Genomic DNA, 19,600 nt, shown 5'->3' with positions numbered 1-19,600 from the left:
CCCATGGAGGTGGAATGAATATGATGGAATTATTGGCATAAATGGCACAGCTGAAAATATAGAACTGTTTAACTTATTTGAAGGAAGAACAAAGGCCCTGAGGGTTGTTAGTTCTTATGAGTTTTACTGTTTAATGGTCCATGAAGTAGTCTGGAAAACAGGGCTATCTTCTGTTACAGAGCACAGAGAGAGTGTTTCCTGTGCTCTTTAGCCAAGGACTGCAATTCTATCCCTAGAATCTCAGAAATTTTGAGCTGAGAGAGACCTTTGGCAACAACATTGACTTCTAATCTAATCCTCTCATTTTACAAATGAGTTCTTTAAGGCCCAGAAAGGTTAAGGGACTTGTTCAAGGTCACCAACTGAGAAGGGGCAGAGCAGGCACGAGGACCCAGGTCTCAGAACCCCCAGACTGGGCGTCTCTCACTGAATCTGTGCCTCCATCTTAAAATACCGCCCTTAGTCATGGGGGAACAGTGAGAAGCCCAGGCCCTCGCACTGGCGGAGATGCCAGTGGAGCCTGTCTTAGAGACTGAGGGCAATACCGAAAGTTCCTTTACTGCTGGGCCTTTGACAGCACCTTGGATTTCTTCGTTAATGTCGAGAAGACAAATGGAATTTTAACTATCATTTACAGCACCTAAATCTCACTCATAAGGAGACTGCGGTGGGAGCAGGGAAGGGTGGAGGAAGTGCTGATCGGGTGCGTGTGAGGTGTGGGTGGGGAGATGTCTCCTTTCCATCTTCCGCATACCTGGCCCTAAGCTGCCTGAAGTGCACTTTAACTGGATTTCACCTGCCCAGAAAGGGAGAAGGGGCACACAAAATAGCGCAATAGAAGCTCAGTTTGTTATGTCTGGAATAAGTGCAGAATATAAATTTTTAGTGTCAGGTCAAACTTAGAAAGAAAGAAGACCATAAAATAAAATGCAGCAAGATAAATTAAAATGAATATCAAGAGTTTTATTCTACAATTGCCAATTAATTCCTTGTTTAATGTATATCGTGCACACGCACACACCACAAAATCTCTCTCACACAGACTTACACACACTTCTTCTAAATCTATACTTCACTAAGGTGCAGTTCTAGTTCTAGCTGCTCCTTAAGTCCTTTCCCCACTTATTTTTTTCCTGGACCACTTATTCTTGTCCCCAAGTTTCTAAAGTATATGTAGCCCTAACATAAACTTCTTTTCTTTTTCTCCCCAGTTAAAATGATAATTCGACTTAACTGTGGTTCTACACAATGCTTAGTACAGAGCCAGGCACACAGTAGGTCATCAAGTCCTTAAGCCCACTGAAGTTCAAGGAAGGTGGCCCTAGCAATATGCGGTAGAACCGCCTTGCTCCTCAGGACTTCAGCTCAAGGCTCTGTATCTGGACCGTAATAATTAGAAACCTCTCATAGGATTGCCTTCACCGAATCAAATTCAATTTTAAACCCTTGGCATTTTTCAAGCGTTGAGGAAATTAATTCTCTACTGCATTTGCTATTAAAAAAAAGTTGTAGGAGGACATTACCTATCACATCACTCAAGGTCCTCTTATGTAAAGTCCCGCAGAATTTTTTTTTTAATAAATCTGTGCCAGAAGAACCCTGTTTTCTTTGAGTATCTGTCGTGTTCTCTGGAGGTAAGAAGAGTGTACTACGGATTAGCTCTGCATTTTGGAGAAACCATAGGTCTGACTAGGTTTCCCTTTTCCCCCTGGCAGTCAGAAAGCTCAGACACATTCTAGGCTTAGTCGTATGCTTAGTTGTATATCATATATATATATAAATTTATTTTATTTATTTATTTTGGGCTGCATTGGGTCTTCGTTGCTGCGCAGCAGCAGGGGCTACTCTTCCTTGCGGTGCAGTGGCTTCTCTTGTTGTGGAGCACCGGCTCTAGGCGTGCGGGCTCAGTAGTTGTGGCACACGGGCTTAGTTGCTCCACGGCATGTGGGGTCTTTCCGGACCAGGGCTCGAACCCGTGTCCCCTGCATTGGCAGGCAGGTTCTTAACCATTGCACCACCAGGGAAGTCCCTAGTTGTATATTTTGACCTAGGTATTTTCCTTGTTCAGAGTCTCTTAATTTCTTTTTAGATTTTGTTAATTGCTATTTTAAAGCTTTTTTTTTGTAATAAAAAAATTTGTAGTCATTATGAATTTTGGAAAAGAAAAAGAAAAATTGCCTGTGCTCTAATAATAACCCAACCAGTGTAGCATCCATAAAGATTTGGGGAGATAGTACTTCCTCCTCTGTCATTAGAAATTACAGACTACAAAGAGTCTAGAAATAACAGTGGTTTAAACATGCAAGGGTTTATTCTCTCACATAAGAGAAATCCTGAGGTAGGCAGTCTGGGTCTGACATGGTGGCTCCATGGAATCATCAGGGACCCCAGGTCTCTGTCTTTCTCCTCTGCTGTCCTCTTCATGTGGCTCCTAGAGTGACCTCAAGGTCACTTCACGGCCCAAGATAGCTGTTGGAGTTGCAGCCCTGTCGTCTGCATTCCAAGGAGGCAGGGAGGGAAAAGGGCAGAAGAAGAGTTAACTCCCTGCCTTTTAAGGAGTCTCCCCAGAAAGCAGAGCAGCCCCGCCAGAACTGGCCAGCATTTAGTCACGTGGACTCGCCTTACCTGCCATGGAGCCTGGGATCTGTAGTTAGTTTTTTCTAGCTAGGCGCATTTTCCAGGTTTGTGTTGAAAGAAGGGAGGAGAGACTTCTTACTGGGAAGCAATCAGCAGTCAGCCACATTTCTGAATCTTTCTCTGTGTAAGTCTATTAAGCATTCTTTTTTTTTCTTTGTGGGGCATGTGGGATCTTAGTTCCCCAACCAGGGATTGAACCCGCGCCCCCTGCAGTGGAAGCACGGAATCTTAACCCCTGGACCACCAGGGAAGTCCCCTATTCAGCATTCTCTTGAAGCTATCTCAAATAGTTTGTGGAAAAGAGTGAAGGTGTAAATAAACATCAGTGTAAATATCAATAAATAAAACATACTACATCTTGTTATTTGCTACTCTGCCTTCCCATAATTGTTTTTTATTAATTTAACATTTATACATATACTGATAGTGTTATGTTTTGAATATTCAATCAATATAGACTTATCCAGGGCTAGTAAGGACCTTAGATTTCTGCAAGGGTTGCACATTCAGGTGCCTTCAGGGACCATTCAGGTACCAGCAATGATTAAGTAGGCCAGAGGTCATTGTTGAGGACCATGATAGGGAGTGGTGGGAACTGTGGCAACCAGGAGGGAGCATGGCCTGTCTAGAGGGGGCAGCCCCGCCCAGCTCCATTCATTGCTGCCATGTGAGAATGCTGGATCAGTGTTGCCAAATCTTCAGATTTTTTTCTCAAGAGAAACCAGAGATCCAGGTTTTTATCTGAAATCTCCTGGTGTTTATAACTTAGCAGCTAATAAATTCATTTTTTAAAAATGCCAGTTAAATGCACTTCCATCCCATGGGTTGCCAGTTTAAGGTCTCTGATCTGGCACATCCCTTGTTTTTTTAGTTGGCAGCCGAGCCCTGGAAAGGTCAAGTAGCTTGTGATGTGGCTGGAGACATTGCTCTTTAGTCCCCTCACCAAAAAAGCCTGGTCCTCTGTGGACCAGAATGTGAAGAAATAATAAAAATTTGAAGTTGAACAAGGCTACTCTGAAGGTTAATTGAATCTCCCCTTCAACTGGCTTTCATTTTCTTTTTAAATCATTTTGGTGTGATGGAATCAGAGAAAATTGGGCTTGAATACCAGCTCTACTATTTTACAGCCGCATGAACTTGAGCAAGCTTTTGGTGTCTCATTTGTGTTTTCAGGTACTATCCACTTTCTTTCTTGTTTCTCTCTTTACTTTTCCTGCTTTCACAAAGCATAGTGGTTAAAAGCACGCTCTTTGGAGCCTGGTATGAATCTTGTTTTCTCTGCCTACTAGCTGTGTGACCTTGAGCAAGTTACTCAAGTTTTCTATGCCTCAGTTTCATCGTCTGTAAAATGGGGATAATAATAGTACCTACCTCAGACGTACAATTAATAGCGTTAGGATGGGTAAAGTATGAAGAGCAGAGCTTGGCACATACATAGTGCTATATAAACACTGGCTGTCCCTCCCCCACCCCTTTCTCTCTTGTGTTTCCTCTGCTGCTTTCGAAGCCACAGATCTTTAGCCCAGTGGGCCTGGCTCTGGTTCCCCATCTCACGGTGAGCACTTTTAGCTCTGGATGGCCCTGAGTAGCCAGCCTCCAGCCCCCAGTATGGACCAGATCTGGCAGGTGTTACGGCTCCCCACTTATTACTTTCAGTTCTGTTCTCTTTCTGGAACTGTGTTTTTGAGCCCATCTGTGCCCTTTTACTTTTCTCAGCTCATATTTTTCCTGTCGTTGCTGTATACCTGGGAGAGATGGAACAAGTCAACTGCCTGCTGTCTTGACCTACACCTGGCTAAGTTATTTCATTGGTCACACAGAGATGGTACCTGTCAGGTGTTTCTGAAGATTATGTTACAAGTTAAAGGACAAAAACAGTGTGAGTTTGCATTAGCCAGAGTTTTGAATGCAGCAAATAACTCGTCCTGGAAACCACAGAGAGCCCGTCAGTCTGTGGATTCACAGAGGCTTCACCAGCAGGTCTGTCCAAACAGCCAAGAGTGCGTCACATGTGTTAATTAAAGAAATTGTCTTTTTCCCTAAAGACTTTAAATGCAGAAAAACTTAGACTATGCTTATATTTCAGTTAAATTGCTTCTTTCTCAGCCTTTAATAGATCACCATCCGATCTTTTCAGCTTTTAGGTTAAATCGAATGAGATCTGACCTGACCGGCCCAGCTGTGCAGCTTTTCAAGAACAGTTCATATTCGCAGTAGAGAGGAACAGGTGACGTAGGTACGTATTGGTGAGACTCTTATTTTTGCTTCTTCTCTCCACCTTCCCTGACATTAGTAAGTAGTGAGTGGAAGTGGGGACAGAGGGACTTCTTGTACATTTTTAATTCAATAAGTCTGCTCTAGACCAGCCAGGAAACTGGTCAAGCCATCCAATGCATTCCTCTCCTCTCTTTGCAACCAAGGGGACAAGAAGGATATCTGTTTCAGTTCCATATCACCAGCATCATGTCAGAGAAACTGGAATTCCTGCTAGGTTTTGGTTTTGGCCCTTCACTAACTACACTTTAAAAATCCCTATTAAAATTAACACAACATTGTAAATCAACTATATTTCAATAAAATGAATTTTTAAAAAAATCCCTATTAACAAGCTGTGTCTTCTTGGATGTTTGTTTCTCGTCGGTTTGACTGGTATAGGTGGCAGGGCTTTGGAGGGATGAGGGACAGGGACCACAGGTGCAACCCCTGGAGCATCTTTGAGTGCGGTGCTGTGTACTTTTTAGGTCACAGGCCCCTTGAAGAATCTGATCAAATCTGCAGACCCTCTTCCCAGAAAACTTTCAGACACACACACTTTCATGTATAATTTCAGGGAGTTCCTGGACCTTAGAATTCCATAGGGGACCTACAGACCCCAAGTTAAAAGAATCCTTGTTTTAAGAGTTTGAGGAACAGCCTTTGGGGGACATGGTCCTAGGAGTGAGGTGACATGTCCCCAGAGATTAAGTTTTAAGGAAACTGTCAGCTCATAAAAAGTCAAAGGTTGATGCAGCTGAAAAGTATATTCTGAGGTCCAGCCTTGATTCTAAATCATGCCAGATAAATTTTAAAAAATTATTTTCTTGCCCTGATGGTGAGTTAAGGAGCTGGGATCTTTTTTTTTTTTAAATTGGGGTATAGTTGATTTACAATGCTGCGTTAGTTTCAGGTGTACAGCAAAGTGATTCAGTTATGCATATACATATATTCATTCTTTTTTAGATTCTTTTCTCATATAGGTTATCACAGAATACTGACTAGAGGTCCCTGTGCTGTACAGTAGGTCCTTGCTGGTTATCTGTGTTATATATAGTGGTGTGTGTGTGTTCATCCCAAGCTTTTGATTTATTCCCCCCCCCCACCCCCGCACTTTTCCCCTTTGGTAACCATCGTTTGTTCTCAATATCTGTAAGTCTGTTTCTGTTTTGTAAATAAGTTCATTTGTTTCTTTTTTTTAATTAGATTCCACATATGAGTGATGTCTTATGATAACTTGTGGGATGTTTGATTGCCTTTCCTCACTGAGTTGGAACCCCTGCCAGAGATCGTCTACAGTGTGTTTGCGTTCTGTATTTGCCAAAATCACCTCGATTTTAGAAAAGGGCTTCTGAGACCTCTCTGGCCTGGCTGTAGGTCTCAAATGAGTTCATTCGGTTATGCCCCAAACACGTTTTTGAGAGATTGTTTTGTCCTGCATCTTCTGTCTGCACCGTTGCCCACCAGAGTTCTCATGCTGTTTTTAGCAGAGGCTACTTGAAACCATTCCAGGGGAAGCTGTTGCCATAGCTACCTTGGCTGCCAGAGTTACCATTTTCTCCTTTTTGTTAGCTTGTGGTTTCCCTGATTTTTAAGGTAACAGCTGATGTTCTGTTTTCCTGCCTTGCAGCAAGGAAAAGGATGGAGTTTTGTTGCTGTTGACGTTTGGTTTTTTATGTTTGGAGTGGTGTGTGTGTGTGTGTTCTGTGTACAAAATAAAGCTACCTGAGAAGATGAAAAGCCAGATACGCGTGTACATTTTCCGTACTCCAGTTTTTAATTTTGGTCTAGCAGTTGAATTTGGTCCACTTTTAGCCCAATTTTGGACTAACGGCTATAGTCAGTTGCCTTCGGTCGGGAAAAATGTGGCCAAGTTCCATTTCACACTGCCTACAACTCCCAGGAGCAAGAACCACTGTGACCTGGGCTGAGCCTGAACTTGGCTCCAGCACCAGGGCTGCCTCCAAAGGAGCAGGTGGCTGAATCAGGCCCTTCCTGCTCTGAAAACAGAGGTGAGGCCAGCAGGCAGTACAGCCTCACCTGGTGGCAACAGCAGTCCCATCTCACGTCTCTGTCCAAGACTGTAAACACAGCGCCTCACATGCAGCTGGTGCTCCAGGTGCAGGTTAAGTCTGCAGAGAGATTCAAGGTTGCCTGGTAACAGAAATCAAAGCTCGCCTCCTGGTCCCCCTTGTACCTCTCCGACTGGCCTCCTTTCTCCTGCTCTCAACAGGACGCTATTCTCAGCATTTTCCAATTCACTCATCTTAGAAATAAATGTTCATTAGATTAAAAGAAACACCACCCAGCCCAGTTTATTAGTGCTCAGGACTGTTCATGATCTGGGTTGTTGCCAGTCTGTTGGTACTTGTAAGGCACCGATGGGAATCGGCCAGGGTGGGTTCTGCGGACACATCTGGATCGTGACAGGTGATCGCTGGCTTTGTCTCTGTGTGGTGGGCCCCTCCCCTCCCCACGTGCTTCTAAACCTGCCTGTACCCCTGCTCCCCAGATCAAGATGAATGCCATGCTGGAGACCCCCGAGCTCCCGGCCGTGTTTGACGGGGTGAAGCTGGCTGCAGTGGCTGCTGTGCTGTATGTGATCGTCCGGTGTTTGAACCTGAAGAGCCCCACGGCCCCACCTGAACTCTACTTCCAGGACTCGGGGCTCTCATGCTTCCTGCTCAAGTCCTGTCCTCTTCTGACCAAAGAGTGAGTAGACCTCAAACCCACCTGTACACCTGCCTGCTGATCTGTCTTTGCAGTGTTCAAAGAAGAACGTTCTCACAATGTGTCCTCAAGGCATCCATGTAAACTAGTATCACTGGTGTTAAAGTAGCCACCGTCTCAATAGGAGCCTGGCGTTTGAATCCTAGAGGGTAGGAGACAGCCTCAGATCTTTGTTGCCTGGAAACATCCCTTCCTCCACGATGTGGTGTCATCATCCATGACAAGGACTTTGCAGAAAACAGTTGTCATTTTTAGGTAGATACAGAAAGCTTAGACAATATTCTAGCCCTTTATCAAATGCTCTGTTGCCAGTTCTAAGACAGAGAGATCGTCCTGACCCAAAATAATGAATGAGCAAAAAACGCACAGGCTCATTCATTGGGTACTGTCCCTCTGCCTTATTGAAAAATATACTGAGCATTAACTAAGAGAATCCACTTAAAGAGAGGGTTTTCATTGCAAGTGAACCATATTTCCCTGCAGAAGCCCCAGGTCTGTGTTTTGGGGGTGGCAGGGGTGAGCACTGCTTCTGATAGAGGAAACCGTAGTTGTAAAACAAAGGATATCTGCATTCCACATCACACGTGCTATTTTCAGGAGATGCCTCGTGAAGTCTTCCCCTGTTGATGTCTTCTGAATAACTCCGTCTTCCTGCAGCACTTGGGACAAGCCTCTCACATGAAGCAGTCCTTGCTCTCTGGGGTCTTAGTTCCTTTCTCCTTCCTCATCATTGCTGCTTCACCTTGTTTGTGCCTCCTCAAGCTTAGTCCATTCTGCCAGTTGTGCCTTTTCAGATGGATGCTGCTTGGAGAGCTGTCTTATCCCAGCCGTGTCCCCGGAGCGCCTAACAAAGTTTCTAATACTCAGTGGACAGTAGCAGAAGCTCTTCCCTCTATCCCGGTATAACCTCTCACCGCTTCTGTTGGGTGAATGATTCCCTTCTAAGAGCAGATGGGCAGCAGAGACACCTGAGAGTTTGGGCTCTTGCTTTGTCCTCTTTGGTTATCTAGTTCATTTTCATGTGCTGTTACCCACGGGCGAGCTGTGGGCTGCAGGTGTTTTGGGTGTTTGTGTACAGTTTGCTCGTAGTTGTAACAATAATGCCATGACTCCAAAAAGTTGCTATCAAGTCGAGAGAGACTTATAACTCCGTCATATTGCCTAACACCTGTGGACTGCCATGTACCATATAAATGTCATCATAGTAAATTTGGACCCGCCCCTGCTGAAGGGACTTTACATTACAGTAGGCTCCACAACCATTATCAAGGACGTGGTGTTCTTAGCAAGCAGTGTTTGCATTGAAAACGCTCCTCTCTGAGGAGCGTGCACAGAATCGGTATGTTTTCAAAATTGTCCAGCATTTTTCTTCCATACTTAATTTAGATAATTCACTCATCTGGCAAGGAACATTTGCACCCGATTTCAGATTGAGTGGGACCCAGTTAGACCCAGTTCCCAGGTCTTCTCTTTGTAGAGAGCTTTTGAAAACCAAGATATTAAAAGCCCTACAAGATTATAGGCAGATGAGTACATGTTTCCACCCAGTATTGGTTCCTAAGTAATTAGAGGAAGCCCTGGGAAAGTTGCTCCTGTCCAGGCTCTGGATAAACATCACATAAGGTTTGATTCCACACTAATTGTTAAAAGTGTTTAAAAAAAAAAAAAAAGCTGATTTTGGCAGGGTTTTTTTTTAACCTCTTTTCTTGTTTTTCTTTGAAAAATACCCCAGAGACATAAGTCCAACAGTTTTTCTTTGCTTTTTCCCCTTCCTGGCACTCTTTCTCGATGAGCCTATGGAACTGTCCTGGCGCTACGTGACCTCTATTGCGATTGCCCCCACCCTCCCTCCTGGGATGGAAGTGCATCCCTGGTCACAGTCTCCTTGGACCTCGTGGCTCTGGCCACCCTCTCCCACCACCCACTTCATTAACCAGTTGCCACGCTCCTTCCTGGTGAAACCCAAATCAGGGAGAGGTGGAGGTCAGCCTAGGTTAAAGGCAGAGCTGATGCATGTTTAGGACTTAACTATGGTTTGAAGGTGGCTGTGAGAGGACAATTCCCCAGAAACTATGTACTTCCAAGACCTGTCCTGTTGAGCACAGGACCAGCCCTCCTAAAACACGTTGGAACATTACTTAAAACAGCTAAATGAGGGCTTCCCTGGTGGCGCAGTGGTTGAGGGTCCGCCTGCTGATGCAGGGGACGCGGGTTCGTGCCCCGGCCTGGGAAGATCCCACATGCCGCGGAGCGGCTGGGCCCGTGAGTCATGGCCGCTGAGCCTACGCGTCTGGAGCCTGTGCTCCGCAACGGGAGAGGCCACAACAGTGAGAGGCCCGCGTACCGCAAAAAAATAAATAAATTAAAAAAAAAACAGCTAAATGCCAAACACCCACATTCTCTGACTTGATCATGACAAATGATTATTAAAGGGCAAAAGGATTCACTTTTCCCCTCCATCTTTTAACTAGGTTCTTATTTTTTATTTATACTCTTAATTTTGGGAAAAACTATATCCTGTGTTCACGTAGCACATCACCAAATGTCTTCCCGTTACTCTCTCATCCACATTACTGCATTTAAAATTTTGAGTATCTCTCATAGGCATTATGCCATTTAATCCTCTTAACAACTTTGAGGTTGGATTCATTTTTCCTCTCATTTTAAGGATGGGGAAATGAGGAGTAGCAGAGGCGGCGACTGGACCCAAGTCTGTGACCCCAGAGCTGGCTTCCTTCCTATCCACAGGGAGGGGGACAGAGACCTTTCTCAGGGTACAGGTGAGAGAGAGGAAGCCGAGAGCAGTGAGGGGCCAGCCCACGACAAGAGTCTCTAGCAGGACTGGCCCCAGAGTGGCCTTCCGATTCCTGCATGACCCTCTTTCTATTTTAATCACTGTCAGAAGCCAGTGGCCTTGATGTTCTTTCTCTGTGTGGCGTGTTTGTAACAGCCTTCCATATATTTGAAGCTGAGGGCAGGAAACATACTGTTATGGGTAAAAATGCTTCTCCTGGGACTTTGAAGATTTTTTTCCCAGAGGAAGCCTGTCTGCAGCCTTCACAAACAATCATCTAGGCTAGAAATGTCAGTTAATTGATTTACAACAAGCTAATGGTGTTAATCAGTAACCCCGACTGAAAGTGGCCAGTTATTATGACTTATGTCCGGAATCAGGACATAGTCTCTTGCTGTTCTGGTGTAGAAAAAAAAAGTCGGTGAAAGGTGAACATCGAAAACCTGTTAGGAGAATAGGGATTTTTTTCCCTCCTTTCAGCACTGAAGCTTTTAAATCTGTTTTGAAATCACCTATCTGAAGATACATTAGAAGTGAACCTTTTAATGTCTGGAAGAAAACTTTTCTAAGATGGGATGATATGTCTCTTGTTCACTTAGCAACAGATTAATATTTACCTAGCAATTCCTTTTTTTTGTTCTCAAGAAGTGTTTGCTTTCAGTGAAACAAGCAAACTAAAAGCTCAAATCAGTATTATGAGAAAATGTAGATGATGATACAGATCTCTGTTTTTCCCGAATAAAAAATTTAATGCATATTCATTTTTTTAAATGGAGAATAAAGTGAAACATACAAAAATCATCTGTAAGTCTCCTCCTCAGAGATTCATATCATTACTACTTTGGTCATCACCCCTGTGGGGTTTTTTCTGCTGCAGATACTCTCCCCCAACAAAATTAGGGGCATATATAGCATTTGGTAACCTGCTTTAACACTTTGTGTTCCCTGGGAACTTCCCTGGTGGTCCAGTGATTAAGAGTCTGAACTTCCAATGCAGTGGGTGCAGGTTCAATCCCCTGTGGGGGAACTGAGATCCCACATGCCTTGCGGCGCAATCAGAAAATTAAAACAAAACAAAACACTTGGCATACCATGGACATTTATCCACGCTGCTACATATGTTCTAATATTTGATTTTTAACAGCTTCAGAATTATGTCAACCGTTCAGATTTCCTAATGGCCGCTGGCAGCAGTGGTGTAGAGATAAAGGCTTGATTTGAAATGTAGATTAGGATACAAACTGAGATCTTCTAAACTAGCTGCAGAACCCTGGACCAAGTGACAGGCCCTCTGATCCTTGGTTTCCTTGTGTATAAAATGAAACAGTCTTACAAAGCTACTTCTCATCATGAAGCTATGATAGGAAAGTACTACCCAAGACAGCATCAATATTCTTTTTATTTATACATGCGGCAGACACCACATAGACTTCTAATACCCCAGCTGTTTGTTGGGGGTGAATGACTCAGTGACTAGAAGTCACAGAGCCATGAAGAGGGGAACATTCTAGAGCTGTGCTTTACATATATCTCTAGTTTTAAGCCATGAAGAAAAGGTTGAGTGTTTCTGATGGTAATTCTTTAACTGTAATGCATGAAAAAAGCAGGGCTGATTGACCCCATTATTCTGGCTATGTATACTACCTCTTTTCCCATTATAACTCACATTGAACCATCCCAGTGTGGCTTGGGAAATGGGTTGTGCTATGGACTGAATTGTGTCCCTCCCCAAATTTATATGTTGAGGCCCTGACTCCTGATGTGATGATATTTGGAGATGGACCTCTAAGAGATAATATGGGTTAAATGAGGTCATATGGGTGGGGCCTTCATGATAGGATTAGTGCCCTTGTAAGAAAAGAAAGAGTTACCAATGCTCTGTCTCTACCATATAAGGACACAGCAAGAATGTGGCCTTCTACAAGCCAGGAAAAGAGCTCTCACCAGGAATCAGATTGGCTTACACCTTGATCTTGGACTTCCAGCCTCTAAAATTGTGAGAGATAATTTCTGCTACTTAAGCCAGAAAAAAAATTAAAATTAAAATAATAAAATGAAACAGGTAGCTTTCCTGCAGCACCCTTTCAGCACTAACATCCTCTGAGCCTAGGACCACTGCATTGTCACCAAGCACCGGAAGAGTTTCCTGTGGGAAGGACCCTGGGGTTGGGGAGCCCTGGCTACAAGGTAAGGGCAAGAACCCAAAGAGAAGGATTCTCTTGTGTATCTGCCCTCTCCTAACTATTCCCACTCCCCTTGCTCTAAGACAAGGGGACACTGGATCCCGTGGGCTTTTGTTTTTTTTAAGTACTTTTTTGAGCTATCATTTACATATATTAAAATACACAAACCTTAAGTATACAGCTCAGGGCCTTTTGCATATATATTCATCTGTGTAACTGCCACTCCCTTGTGCTTTACAGGAGTGTCCCGAGTCACCTCCCTGCCTCTGCCCCACTCTGTCACAATACCACTTGAGTTGGGTTCTTCAAGCAGGCCAGCACCCAGGGTGCTACAGTGTGACCCCAGCCTACCTGGCCCGCCTTACCACTCATGGCGTTCTCCCATTGCCCGTTAAGTGCCTGCCCCTTAGGTTTTCATCCCTGGCTCCCCCAAATCCCTTCTTTCTCTCTCCACCAAGATACCTCCTTACCCTGTAAGAAAAACTTTAAATAGCTTCAATTCTGAGAAACTTTGCCTGACTTCCTCCAACTCCTCTTCAGCCAGAATGAGGCCCTCTTCCATCTTCCTACCCGTGTTTCCCCAGCATGTAGCTTCTGTGTCCATTTAGCACATTTCATCTTGTTCTTTAGGGATCTGTCTGTCTCTTTTCTTCATCAGTGGAGTACATGTACCCCCAAATCAAGAGCCATACTCTTGACCAGACAGAACAGGATTCTTAGCAATGCCAAATCTTTAAGTATAATGCTGTTCTGTCTCTCGTTTTCCATAGACAGGTGTAGATGAGGGATGTTCCCATTTTGGTGAATGCCACGTGCTCAGGCGAAAGAAGCCACACTGTTTTCAGCTTATGCAATCAGTGCTGCTCAGGAGCACTCCAGGGAATCAGGTGTACCTTCGTCTCTGTTCAAGTTTTGTTTATTAGGAAGTCACCATGCTGTCTCTGAAAGAAGATAGATTGGTTGTTTGATCTTAATGTAAGTCAGGGCAACCCCAGGTCTATGCAGAAAGGCAGTTTGCAGCCTCTGCCCTTCCCTTGTATTTTCCATCACCAGGTCCTGGTTAGAAAACGAAGACGGGAAGCAGGTGCCCCATCTCTGGAAGCCTGCTATTAAAATGTATATACTCCCTGTGGGAAGCCAGGCTTCTACTTTTTCACTCATTAGCAGGCCTGTCAGTATGGGTCGTGGTATAGCAAGATGAAGGCATTTAGGAGGAATGTGTTGGAACACTTAGCTAATAGACAAGCCTAAAAGCGGATAGCTGAGGGGTTTTTATTGGATGCAAGAGACATCTGTGAGTCCCTACAGGGTCTGGAGAAGGGAAGCAGTGTGATCAAAACCTCAGCCACATGTTTGTGGGTCCTTTCTTCCCCAGAGACAAAAAAGTAACGGGTTTCTTCTGCAACCAGCTGCCACCTGTATTAATAACTGGATGTTATTATTCCCTGTGAGTTTGAGAGATACCTGAAACTTGAAGAAGAGGGTCGCACCCATTCCAACACCAAGTCAAAAATAGTAGTTGACTCACCTATGCTATGGTGCCCTTTCTGAGCATTTCCTCTTTGAAGCTGCTTCAGACACTGATAAGAGAATGGCAGAAACCCCATGACCTTTCCATGGATCGTAATGGGTTCATCTTCTGTTTCTCTCCTCACTCACCAAGAGTACAAACTCCAAACAAGAATCCTGTTGAAATGTTGTTCTCATCATAATTAGTCCATATTTTTAGTTTCCTTCCAGTGGTCCTCCGTTAGTCTTGGTTAATGAACATTTGAAGACCTACTTCTCTGAGACTCTATTGTTGGGAGGTATTTTTAAAAGGTCATTTTTAAAAACTTTCTCATTGTGAACAAAATTTTTAGGGACTTCCCTGGCGGTCCAGTGGTTAAGACTCCAAGCTTCCACTGCAGGGAGTACAGGTTCGACCCCTGGTCGGGGAACTAAGATCCTGCATGCCACACGGCACAACCAAAAAACAAAAACAAAAACAAAAAATGTTATTGGTTTCTGCACAATTGTGCTTCCTAATTATTTCTTCTCTCAAGCAATACCAATTCCCTCTCTGTTGCAGTCATACACATTCCCTTCCTAACAGTAATATTCATTTTTCTTTTATGTACCCCAAATAAAAGCCTGATTCTATATATAAAAATACTATATATATGCAAGATACACTATTTTTGTTCTCATGTACCAAGGACATATTAAATAATTAGAAGTACTCAACAGAAAAGCACTAATTCAGATCTCTCTGATACTGCAGTATATGGAATTATTTTCCAAATCTAAAGAGCAAAGGACTCCGTATATAAACTCCTACTCCCCTTCCCATTTCCTTCCTTGCCTCCTTTTTATTTTACTGTCTATTTGCAGTGGCAGTGTCACAGGGGAAGCTAGGGCAAGGGTCTTGGATATAGACAATTGGTGTTTTCTCAGTCTTAAATAAAACACCATGCAAAAGCAGCTTCACACATCCCCTTCCAGTCAGATTGCCACCCCTAGGCCCCTCCTGGATAGAAATTCTGGAGCCAGCACTGCTTATTTATAGTGAGTTAAAGTTGAAAAGAATTTGATTATCTTGGGCTTAAATTCTTAATTCCCTCTTGCTCCCAGAGACATTCCAAATCAGATTTAGATCCTTTCCTCCTTGGCTGAACACTAAAGCTTTGTCCTTTTTATAGGATAATCTCCTAATTGCCAAGAGTCTTAATTCTATTGACCTGATTTTACCCATTTTAAGAACTGTGCAAATATTTCCTTAGATGCTTGTGGTAAACCATTAACAATTGATAAGTGGATCTGTAGCACTCTGGTGGGCTTATTATATAAGCACCAGACCTTCAAGCACATTTTTGGGAAACTTACATTGCAAGAGAGTTCTTGAAAGATGAAAGACTCAAAATCATCTCTGTTGAGACTGATTATTGATGGTTAGCCTCAGTGAGGACACGTTCTCAGGTGACTTCATCTTAAAATTTCTTGTTTCTGATGACATGGCCCAAACCAAAGCGGTCAAGGTGAGAAAGTTGAGAGTTGTTAAACCTTGGCTACTGTACTCTGTTACTAGGCTGACAAAACATCCTGGTTTTCCCAGGACTGATAGGTTTCCCAGAATATGGAACTTTCGATGCTAAAACCAGGGAAGTACCAGACAAACGGGGGTGCGTTAGCCACCCTCTGTTACTGTCTTCTGCCATCAGATGATGAGGTTTTTATAAGGGGGTATGCATTAGGGGTAGGTGTTCAGTTCGCCAGGGGTCAGGTAATTTAACTCTTGGATGTTGCCCACCTGTACTGTCTCTGCCCTAGCAGGTCACTTATCCAAGGGGCCAGGAGGAAAGTGCTACCATCTTTGAGGCCTCTTGTATTGAATTAAGATGAGCAAGCTGAGCCTGTGGAGAAATTCATCCACTTTCTCTAACCTTGGTACAGGTTGTAGCTTCTTGTTAGAGTTTCTGTGCCTTTATGCAGGAATTGCTGAAAGATCTAAAAACTTCCAAATCCAGAATATTCAAGACTTCTTTGATTTATTTCAGATGGAAGGCAGCACATCTCCCATGTGCCGTGCACTCCTTAAAGCAGTCAATTTCAGTTTCCAAAAACGTATGACCAATCTATCCCCCTGTTCATCATGCCTGAGTTTATTCTTCAGGGCTCTACCATGCCTTCAAAAAGGCAAAAGAAGCATGTGCTACAGTTGATTCCATCACAACAGTGTCAAACCCAGCACATATGGATGGGCAAGTGGGCCTCTGCTCTGTGCAAGGCCGGTCCCATTGCCAAGTCACCCTCTCTTTCAGTCTTTCCCAGATTAGGCCCCAGCGACCATCTTTGTCCACCAATCATCCTTAATTTTGCTTAAACAACTTAACTAAACCCAATTTACTGTACAGGATTTGCCTGGGATCAGATCCACATTTCCGGTCCTTCTCAATATGTAGTTGACTGAAAATCAGTCCAATATCCAGGAACAGGAAATGGGCCTCATTTTCTAGAAACTCTAAAATTTCCAAGTGTAGCCAACTTTTATCAGTTTCTCATGTTCTACTGATCCTATAAATTTAGTGCTTACCAATTTTGATGTCAAACTAATCCTTTTGTCTGCCTGCTCCATGGCACGGCTCCCTTCACTATGACAGTACACTCAATACTACAAAGCAGTATATGCTTTACTAGTAAAGTATAATTAAGACAGCAATTTGACTTTGAAAGTGTGTTCTAGAGGGTTAATAAGTATGATTTCTAAACTCTAACTGCCCCTGTTGCCATCCAGCGGTGTAGAGGGTTAAGAGCTGACTGCAGTTTTACTTCATCTTTGTCTGAAGCAGCGGTGTGTGAAGCGACCAATTTTGGAACCCCCCAGTTCTCTGCAGCAGCCTCGAGGATACCTTCTGTGCAAATGGAGTCTGTTGGGGGGACTGGGTTTTAGGATCAGAATCTGCTTGGTGGTTAACTCAAGGAAAGCATCCTCCTGGATTTCTAAGGAAATCTACCCCTCCATGAAATTCTAGGAAGCAAAGCTTTGACTCATACAGAAAGCTGTAATCCTTGACGAATTGATGTTTCACGTGATTGGATGAGATGCCATCCCTGTTACCACCCCAAGTAACTGTCTGCCAGGCTGAGCAGTGCCCTCTCTCAAGGGCTTTGTCCTCCTCAGAGCAAGCACTTCCTCTGCCCAAGGTGGCTGCCTGCGGTGCAGTGTCACCACAAGCCCTGGAAATGAGTCAGCCCTTGTGGCAGCTTGGGAACCACCCTAAATCTCCACCCCATGTCGTTTCTAATCGTAGAGTGAGGACTCTCGGTCAGCAAGGGTGCCTGGCGTCAAGGTGGAGGGCTTAATTACTGAGGTAGACATTAAGAGTCTATAATCCAGAGCATTTGGGAAACCTCCTAGCCTGGAGGTCCAGTGGTTGATCCCAAACCGTCTCTGGCCTTGTGGGAATGGAGAGGTCCACAAGAAGCAGCAGGTTGTGTATTTTTCCATGTTTCCACTGAGTTCTAATGCCATTGCCAACCAACCTGACTTTCCTGTTGACATGTGCACAGCACCAAATTCTCCGGAACTGATGTTTTCAGCCAGATAACAAAAGCTTGAACAGTAATTCCTTATTAATATAAAGTGAGAAACTCCATGTTTTTGTTTTTGTTTTTTTATTTCTTTTTTCTTTTTCTTTTATTCTTTTGGCCGCACTACACGACTTGTGGGATCTTAGTTCCCTGACCTGGGATCGAACCCAGGCCCACGGCAGTGAAAGAGCCGAGTCTTAACCACTGAACCACCAGGGGATTCCCCATGTATGTTTTTTAAACTTGAAATCTGCCAAGCCATAACAGTACAGACTTTTCCTTCCTTAGCATTTCAATAGAGGATGGCTCTTCTCAGTGAATACATAAATATGTATTTTTTAAAGTTAGTTAATATTTAGTAACCTGCTCTTCCAGTCTGTTCTCTGTGTGTATATCACACTCGTCCCCTCCCACACACACAGAACCCTTTTTCTCGTATTTCCATCCCCTCTGCACATCAAAGTCCTCTTCGTCCCTCAAGGCCTCCCCATATCCTAGTTCTTCCAGCATTCTCTGACTTTCACTCTTCTTCTGCCCCTTTGGCTCCTACCTAACAACAGGGATGTAAATGATATCTTTCCGTGTGTATATCTCTCTTCTGTATTCTGAGAGGCTTAAGGACAGACACAATCTTAAAATTTTCTTTATTCTCTATGGCTGCTGCTTTGCACAGAGTCAGAGCACCCTAATGTTTTTAGGTAGTTTTGGTAGGAACCCAGGTGATTAAGTGTCAGAATGAGTAATTCAGGTAAGTGATAAAGGAGTTTAGAGAAAGAGGGAGAAGGCACTATGGTGGCTTGGATGTTGAGGTCTTGTGTGATCCTGGAAGATGAGTTGGTTTGGAAAGAAGAAAAGACAGAGAGGTTGGTGTGAGCATGAATCAGTGAAATCCATCCTTTAAGCAAGTGCTTCCGGTAGAAAACCGACTTTGCTCTCCGGGCCAGCACTCTTCACCCATCCACATCTCTCCCCTTGTCCTGCTAGCCTCCCAGCCAGCTGGCCTGTAACAAGATGATGGAGTCCTCACCGACTTGGCATGTTTCCTCATTGTCACTGCTGTGCCCTGACCCCACGACCCCTCTGCTCCTGTCGCCCCACTTCCAGGATCTTCATTTGGCTGGACTTTGACCGTCTCTCTTGCAATTCCCAAACATCTCCTTGGTGCTCTTTGTGTAGCCTTTGGACCTGCCGCCCTCTCTGCCCTTTGTTCACTGTGTCCTTGATTTTGTTTGCTAGTGTGCTTTGGCCCCATCACTGGCCTAGTCTCCATAGCTGCTTCCCGGCCAGCTCTTTGCCAGGTCCCTATGCCATGATCTGGTGTGACAAGAGCTGTCTGATTACAGCAGAAAGCCCCAGGTCTTCAGGGGAGAAAGAGGAGGTCAGATCACATGGAGTCTCAAATTCCCAGAAAGGAGGTGTTTGGACTTGATCCCACGACCACTAGTGGTGGTAGGAAAGGGAAGGACGGGACAAATTCCAGATGCCTTTCAAGGTAGAATCAATAGAATCAATCAGTCAAATGTTGGTGGATAATGGAATGGCCTTGGGCATTGGTGGGAAGGGCTGAACCACAGAAAATGCAGAGGTTACTGAGCAGTTAAGAGAAGAATAGAATCACTGACAGAAATAGAGAAGTCCAGTAGGGAAGCTGCTTTCTTAGGGAAAGCTGTTTAGTTTGGGGCAGTCTGTGGGATGTACCTGTGCCCAGGTGCAAATGTGGCAATGGTGTGGCTTAGGTGTGAGCTTAAGGCCCGACATGCGGATCCCAGAGTGGCTGCCGGTGGGGGAGGGGGGGGAGAGAAAGACAGAGGGGCAGAGAGAGCTGAGGACCGATGGCTATGGCAGGTGAGGGTGGGAGGAAGAGCCAGTGAGCAAGCCAGAGGTAGGCAGTCAGAAAGGTTAGAGGAGAACCAGGAGCCCCGGCTGCCATAGA

At 44.3% G+C, this 19,600-nt stretch overlaps 1 protein-coding gene across 2 annotated transcripts in view; it reads left to right on the top strand.

Annotated features, from left to right (window-relative positions):
• ABHD2 (abhydrolase domain containing 2, acylglycerol lipase) overlaps window positions 1-19,600 on the top strand; it is a 102,037-nt gene that overhangs the window by 19,165 nt on the left and 63,272 nt on the right. For both annotated transcript variants that reach the window (XM_082616659.1, XM_082616660.1), the window contains 2 exons: window positions 4,775-4,873; window positions 7,403-7,602. In XM_082616659.1, the coding sequence (XP_082472785.1) occupies window positions 7,409-7,602 (194 nt within the window). In that variant the 5' untranslated portion in view covers window positions 4,775-4,873; window positions 7,403-7,408. The remainder of the gene's footprint in view (window positions 1-4,774; window positions 4,874-7,402; window positions 7,603-19,600) is intronic.

Source organism: Mesoplodon mirus (genome assembly GCF_964341445.2).
Source record: "Mesoplodon mirus genome assembly, chromosome: 4".
In the NCBI taxonomy this organism is placed as follows: Eukaryota; Metazoa; Chordata; class Mammalia; order Artiodactyla; family Ziphiidae; genus Mesoplodon; species Mesoplodon mirus.
Note: the sequence above shows the minus strand (reverse complement) of the source record. Positions and strands in the feature narration are given on the sequence as shown.